The sequence below is a fragment of the Oculina patagonica genome, chromosome 1 (genome assembly GCF_052425735.1).
Source record: "Oculina patagonica isolate OP01 chromosome 1, crgOcupat, whole genome shotgun sequence".
NCBI classification, from domain to species: Eukaryota; Metazoa; Cnidaria; class Anthozoa; order Scleractinia; family Oculinidae; genus Oculina; species Oculina patagonica.
In genome coordinates, this window is record NC_135758.1 from 9,808,732 (window position 1) to 9,816,731 (window position 8,000).

The 8,000-nt window shown below is 38.6% G+C and overlaps 1 protein-coding gene across 3 annotated transcripts in view; it reads left to right on the forward strand.

Moving 5' to 3' along the window:
• Window positions 1-2,088, forward strand: part of LOC144656402 (uncharacterized) — a 103,459-nt gene extending 101,371 nt beyond the window's left edge. For 2 of the 3 annotated variants that reach the window (XM_078516648.1, XM_078516642.1), the window contains one exon: window positions 740-2,088. In XM_078516648.1, the coding sequence (XP_078372774.1) occupies window positions 794-1,750 (957 nt within the window). In that variant the 5' untranslated portion in view covers window positions 740-793 and the 3' untranslated portion in view covers window positions 1,751-2,088. The remainder of the gene's footprint in view (window positions 1-739) is intronic. The other variant, XM_078516654.1, reaches the window with a different exon arrangement.
• The last annotated feature ends 5,912 nt before the right edge of the window (window positions 2,089-8,000 follow it).

The following is an 8,000-nucleotide window of genomic DNA, read 5'->3' on the forward strand; positions in this document are numbered from 1 at the left end:
GCTATGTAACTTCCAGAATATTTAAGCAATCACAATGAAACTTGTAAGATATATAGTATATCCAAATATCTTTCTTTTGGTCTAGTCACGTGGAATGGTGACGTCACATCACGTGACAATTACATCATGATGTCAAAACAGCCGCCATCTTGGATCCACCATCTTGGATTTCAAAATTTTTCCAAAATGCCAGAAAACCACCCAAACTTAATGCAAAGTACTCAAAATCAATAAGCATGTGCTTTAAAACCGTAAAAGTGTAAAAATAATTCCATTAAAGTTATTGTGTTGATTATCCAAAAAAAATAACAGAAACATTCAAAATTACAAATTTGGGAAAACATGCCTGTCAAAATGCCGTTGCCATGGCGATGTCAAGTTCCTGACACATCATCCAACCATACCAAATTATTGCCAGATAAATTTTAGTTTAAACTCAGAAAGTTTGGCAGCGTTTGGTTGAATCTTAAAAAAGTTATTAGAGTTCAAAGTCAGCGCGGGCGACAAAAGCCCCCCCCCCCCTCCCCGTCTGAATAGGGTTAAAATTGTAATTTTTTTCTGTTCTGGGGACGTGACTTGGTGACAGAAACATGTCCAAAAAGAGTATCTGTGAAAGCTCTGGTTTTCTAAATGTACAGAAACCTTCTTTAGCAACAAATTGGTAGTTTACAAGAACCACCTTAAATTACGCAAGGTTTCAATTAGCAGAAGCACGGCTAATTAAGGGACGCGTTGTCAGTTCACAGGGTTTGCAGGAGAGAGTTTTGCTTTTCAGTCAGCTGCGAACTAGTGTATGTCGTCCAGTAACCGACCCTCACACCCAAACGTCATGCCTTCGGACGAGACAACTTTGCTGGTGCCAAAAGTCAACTGGCGAAGGAAGTGCTGCAAATATTTTTCCCGGGAGTGCTTTTTTGGGATAGTCTATTTACTACTGTTGGTGACTGACGTAATATCCCTAGGTTTTTTTATACATTCCAACTTCTCCTTACTTGGGCCACTCAGTTCCATGGGCACTGTTCCATTAAACAAGAACATTAACAGCAATGGAAAAACTTCATTTCCACGGCCTCTTTTCTTTCCGCTTACGGTTCCTCCAAAGCAAGACCCTGGAAACGAGACTGGCTACGATACGTACAATGCGGATATGTTTGGTGCAACATGTATCGTCTCTAATGGTATAGATACGTTAAACTGTTGGATTTTTCTGGGAATCGTTGCCACATCACCACGTTTTGTAGGCTGCTGCGCAACTCTCAGGAATCTGCTTCGTTTGCCGAGGTTTTGGACGCTGATATTTTATTTTACGCTATACGTCACAAGTGCAGTAATTATGCATTCTACTACTCATAACCCTGCTTTTCAAAGAATGCTTGTAATTGGATGTACAAGCACTGATGTACTGAACGTTTTTACAATACTTATTGTGGTCGGAATTCTAAATTATGTTAAGGTTCGAAATCTGGTTCAAGGTCACTCGCATTACAAGTACTTACTATTAAAAGGAGCCCTAATTGTCTTTTTTATTCATTTTTTCTGTTCATTGATGACTGATATATTTAATGTATTTTTTGCACCTTTTGTAGTTGATTACATTGATAAAGTGGGCTCACTAACAAATCCTCTAACGAGTTTTTTGATCCTGCCGTTTGTTACAAAAATAACTGATCTCATTTGGACTAAGATATTGAATGATGATGAGTGTATTATTGGTAAATACAAAAACGAAGGTTTTACCAGGCACAAATGACTTTGATTTAAGCAGTCCAATTTCACAACATTTAATGTTAGCTCTTGGACAATAAGAGGAAGTAAGGGGCCTGGATACCAGCCCCTCGAGTTTTTGAAAATTTTGAAAAGGAGACCTTTTTTCTTTGATGCTGAAGTTTTTGGTAGCTGTTTACTTATCCCTTGCGGAAATTAAGATTTGTTAACTGTGTGTCCAGGATTTTTGGCATTGCCATTGCAACTGCATAAAGATATGTAGGTTTGGATGTTTGCTACATTTCCGCCGTTCTGTCAAGTCTGGTCTTTGACCAAAATCTGTAAGAGCGTTTAAGAGTAAATCAAGAATGAATTTTTTGGTATTTTCTAATAATTTCCTACAATCGGCAGTCGATAAATTTTAACAAATTAGAGCAAAAAGTCTTTCGCTTTTAGTTAATGGTCTTTGATGGTGTAAGTATTTATATTTCAGTGAGGGTAACTGTGCTCAAATAATACGAAACAATTTTAAAGCGCCTATTTTATATTGAAATGGTGTTTTTTAAAAAAAAATCATTCTTGATTTACTTGAAAACGCTCTTACAGATTTTTCTTAAATTTCGTCAACAGTTAGTCAATCTACTAAACTTTAACATATCAAAAAATAAACACCAAGAGCCAATCTAGATTTCGAGAAAATCAAGCTTGTTTGAGAACAAAAGAAAACGTCTATCGTTGCTATGGTAACCTTTGTGACTAAGTGACGGGTAAAAATTAAAATTTGGTCATATTTGATCATTATGGTGTATTTTGGCAAAAATCGAACATTGGCTTCCTAGATAATTTTAATTTTCAAAACAGCCACCCTTCGGCTAAAAAAACTACATCGAGCCTCCTTAATATGAGTTTTATTTTCTGTTAGAGCTGATTGTAGTTGCACAAGACATTACAGTACATGTATATAACGTTATCTTACGAATGAGGACTTCTAATCTTCATGTGATTTAGTGCTTCAATAGCTTTCTGTTGTCAGTTATTTTTACGTAAACACTTCTTTGTTATGCAAATTTCATATAAGGGAAAAGCAGAATACCACTAAAAATTACATTAGCAACAATTTTTTTTTCAGAAAATAAGAACGTATTAGGAACCTCAATGGCCTAAATTTGTGCAAATTACCATTTATGTAAGAACCTGTTTAAGCTAATTTGGGAAAATGCAGGTTCTTACTCGAGGGTTTCTACTGTAGTGAAATCCAAGTCAAGTTGACGGGTCCAAGATGGCGACTCTAATGACGTCATACGTCGTCATAACCAACAAAAAGTTTGTAGGGCTTTCCACAAGTTGCTCGAGATTTCCAAAAAGTTGACCGTAATTTCTCAAAAAGTTGCTCAAAAGTTGCTGCACAAATCCCAAAAAGTTGCTTTTGACAATAAAAGTTGCTCGAAAGTTGCTCCAAAAAATCAAAAACGCTTAACTTATAATCAAGATAATTTCTCAAAAAATATGCTAATTTCCCTTTGAGGGTTAGATTTCTAAGTAGTTTTCTGCAATTTTACAGCAAAAGAAGCATCCAAATAACATATTTAGGGGAAAATTTGTTCAATAACAAGGTTTTCTTTAATTGAGAAAAATCGTGAAGATATCCATGACGTCATGTTTCCTGACGAGTTTTGTATATTTTTAATGCAAAATGAGCCGAATGTTGAAACGTCAACAGATGTTCCTCGAAAATCTTCGGCAAACTTCGTAAATCTTCGGAAACGTTCGTATGGCCTTTGAACAACACTCGGATAATCTTCGGAGATCTTCGGTCTGGAAATTGCTCAAAATGCAACAAGTTGCTCGAGAGGAAAAAAGTTGCTCGAAGGGATAAAAGTTGCTCGAAATATAAAAAGTTGCCAAGCAACTTGTGGAAAGCCATAGAATAAGCCCAGGAATTCTTACTTAATGTAAACTAATTTTGCTGTGCTTCAATAGAACGAAAACCTTAAGGGAAAGCGGGCGGGCGGGTGGGGTTTGGGGAGTGGTCATCACAAGGCTCTTGCCAACTTAGCTCGACACACGAGCCAACTTTTAGACTAAAACCGATACGGCGTGTAACAAATTGTGCTAAACACAGGAGAAAACATTGAGCAACGTAAAACCGACACACGGCATCTAACAATTTCTGCTCGACACACGAGCGAACGTTTTAGCTACAGCCGACAAACGGCATCTGACAATTTCTGCTCGACACACGAGACAGCCGACAGACGGCATCTGCCAATTTCAGCTCGACATACGAGCGAACGTTTTAGCTGCAGCCGACATACGGCCTCTGCCAGTCTCTGCTCGACACACGAGCAAACCATTTAGCTATTACAGCCGACACACGGCGTCTGCCTGTTTTTGCTCGACACACGAGCAAACGTTTTAGCTACTTCAGCCGACACATGGCGTCTGCCAATCTTTGCTCGACACACGAACGAACGTAAGCTACTACAGCCGTAACACGTATGGTACTAAATTGCTATAAACAGAACTACGTAGATGTAAAACACGTTACGCGATAAACGAACGGATAAGTAAGTGAAAAAGAAAACACATATAAAGTTGTAAAATACCGAGTATACTATTGTTGTATACGTTGTCCCACTACTCCAGCATGCTGTGGAACTTGCGAAGCGGCAGAGACTAGATATGTAGTATAAGTCTTCTAGTTAAACAGCAGCGGCAGGGTAGCAACAGCCATAAACTTGAGAAAATAAACAACGAAACGACTAAAGCACGTGGTTGGGCTTCGGCGACGTAGCGCGAGAGTATAAGAAAGATTCGCCCGGACTTCCCAGCTTGCGTATCTCTTTCGAAATGCCGCCCCGAAACTAAGCAAAGGGATCTTTAAATACGGCGATTGTGCACGTCGTCATTTAGCATTACCTAACGCAACTATCTATAAACAAATGGGTTTATGTAATCCACGCACTTCTGAATTCCGCGTCATAATTATGAATGAGAATAGTACGTAAAATTATTAGCCAATCACTAAAAAGTATTGGGAAGTTTTAATACGTTGCGAGATTTAACTCAAAACAAAATAGGGAATTATTAACAATAAAGCAACCCGTTTTTAGTTCGTCGGATAATTGTCTGTGTACAAATACGGCAAACAGAATGGAACTTTCTGCTAAGTTCGTCTTGATAGGCGAACAACGTGTATAATTCGTCAGGATGGATGATCCGCCTGTATTTACACGATACCCAGATAGAATATCAGACGAACTAAAAATGCTTTCCAAGCTGTTAAAGGAGAAGTTCACTCCAGAATGGCCATTTATTTTCTTTACGCCAATAAAAGTTTACACAAAGATATGTTATTCACCAAAATTTCAGCCTCCAATGTTTGCAATAACCCTACGAAATCTTTCCTAAAACTCGTCAACAGAGCACCGCCATCTTGGAGCTGGTAATGTATGCGTGACGTCAAAGAGCTCAGCCTGAAGTTTGGCGGGAATATTTTAATAGTCAAAACTCCTTGTTTTTTGTATTTCTTGGAGCTCTGTTTGAGCAAAATGGAGTTGCACAAACAGGCATTTCGACAAATAAAAGCCACTACGAAGAAACAAGGAGTTTCGAGTATTTAAATTTTCCCGCCAAACTTCAGGCTGAGCTCTTTGACGTCACGCATACATTACCAGCTCCAAGATAGCGGCGCTCAGTTGTCGAGTTTTGGGAAAGATTTCGTAGGGTTATAGTGCACTTTGGAGGCTGAAATTTTGGTGAATAACATATCTTTGTATAAACCTTTAATTGGCGTTAAGAAAATAAATCGCCATTCTGGAGTGAACTTCTCCTTTAAATGCAAGCTCGTTATCTTCCTATAAAATTTTATCTCATCAAAAGAAAGGTTTATTATGGTAGCCATAAGTTTCAAGATGAGTTCAGATTATGAGTTATTGGATCAGTAAGAAAGCACTGAAGATCGAGCACAAAAGAGATTCAATTGCCATTGTGATTTACATCGATGATTTAAGATTGAAAATAACCAATGCAGGGAGGGACGAAGTAAATAAGAACTGTGTAGTAACTAAGTAATTGCACACGTGAAAATATAAGAGTGAAAGTAATTAATTAATTAATTAATTAATTAAGTAAGTAAGTGAGTGAGTGAGTGAGTGAGTGAGTGAGTGAGTGAGTGAGTGAGTGAGTGAGTAAGTAAGTTAGTAAGTAAGTAAGTAAGTAAGTAAGTAAGTAAGTTAGTAAGTAAGTAAGTAAGTAAGTAAGTAAGTAAGTTAGTAAGTAAGTAAGTAAGTAAGTAAGTAAGTAAGTAAGTAAGTAAGTAAGTAAGTAAGTAAGTTAGTAAGTAAGTAAGTAAGTAAGTAAGTTAGTAAGTAAGTAAGTAAGTAAGTTATTTGGCCTTTTTGTTTGTAAGCTACTTAGTAAGTATAAATGTCATAAATTAATAAACAGTTAGATATAAATAAATCAGAGCTTTATGGTTGTCTGGTCACTGACAGTGATAGAATAACAAATGGTAGAAAAGACATAATAAATGAAAGAAAATATGTGAATAAAAAACAATTTTTTTTTTCGGTTTGTACCAAATGTGTATATTTCTGATTATTATTTGAAATAAATTTCCCATGTAAAATTTTGTAAACTAAGAACAAATCGGTGTAATTTCGTTTCCATGCGCAGTTGTCAGTTCAGCGAGCAAAACAGATGTCGTTTGTGCATGTGCAGATGGTAGCCACCCCCTCCCCCTTCCCCGGGCAATCTTTTTTATTACGCCCACTTCAAGATGACCGCCACTTACGGTCGTCGACTGGTAACTAGTACCGGTTAGCCTGCTATGCACTCCGGTTAGCCTACTATTCACTTCGGTTAGCCTACTATGCACTTTTTTAGTATTCACTTCGGTTAGCTTACTATGCACTTTTTTAGTATTCACTTCGGTTAGCTTACTATGCACTTTGGTTAGCCTGTTTACGGTTAGCTACCTATATTTGTAAGGGAAACACGATATATAGTTAAAATTTACGAAATCTTTGAGAGCCAGTTCCCGGTGGTCTAGTGGTTATCACACTTGCTCTTCTGGCGGACGACCTGAGTTTGATTCCACCACGGGGCACATTATAAGGCGCGTTTACACGACAGAAACATTTGGGTACGGACCCGTCAAAAATTGGTCCGGACCTGGGGCCCGTTTCTCGAAAACCCCGGAAATTTTTCGGGCCCGTAAAGCCATTTTTAGTTATCTGTATCTTAAAAACAGAGAAGTGTACAGGCTTGAAACTTTGTATGGAGGGAACCTCCGTTCATATTAAAGATATCATGGAATAAATCAGCTCTATAATCTACGGTTCAGGATTTTGCTATGGCTTTCCGGGTGCGAAAACGTATCGGGACCTTCGAGAAACGGGCCCCTGACCACTTTTGTAGAGAAACAGTCAAATCAAAACGGGGCCATAGGCGCCTATGGCCTCGTTTTGATTTGACTGTTTCTCAACAAAAGTGGTTAGGTCCGGGCCATTTTTGTGACGGGTCCGTACCTAAATTTCTCTACCGTGTAAACGCGCCTCTATATCGAACATTTTCCTTTTTCCTCCTTGATAAATTTCGAAAAAAAAAAAACTAATTTAAATAGGCGCGTTTACACGACAGAGAAAATTGGGTACGTACCCGTCAAAAAGTAAGTCCGGACCTGACCACTTTTGTAGAGAAACAGTCAAATCAAAACGGGGCCATAGGCGGGTATGGCCCCGTTTTGATTTGACTGTTTCTCTACAAAAGTGGTCAGGTCCGGACCGTTTTTGTGACGGGTCCGTACCCAAATTTATCTGCCTTGTAAACGCGCCTTATTAAGTGTCTAAAGGGCCCGCCAAGTGGGCGTAAAAAATAAAATTGCCCTCCCGGGGGGGAAGCGAGGGGAGAGGATCGCATAAGAAATGGGATGCTCGTAATTTTCTCGTAATTTTTAAGGTGGTCCGGGCAAAACGCCAATATTTTTAGCCATAATGGTCTCGTTTAGGAAATATACAAATATAAATCCTATTTGTAGTTTTTTTGGTACCTTGTAGTGGTCAAGAAAAGCTTGAGCCACTACATTTCTGACGAGCATCTTAGCTTCGCCCCTTTCATGCAAGAGTCCCCCCTCCCCCCCCCCCCCACCCCGCCTCCCCTTCATTGGTCCACGCTGAATTTTCCATTTTAGTCCACAAATTATAATATTGGATTTTTGCGTTTGACCGCTGTGAAGGACGTCGGCCCAGGCAACTGACGTTTATTGTAGCGTACATGAAGTATAAATTGAGATT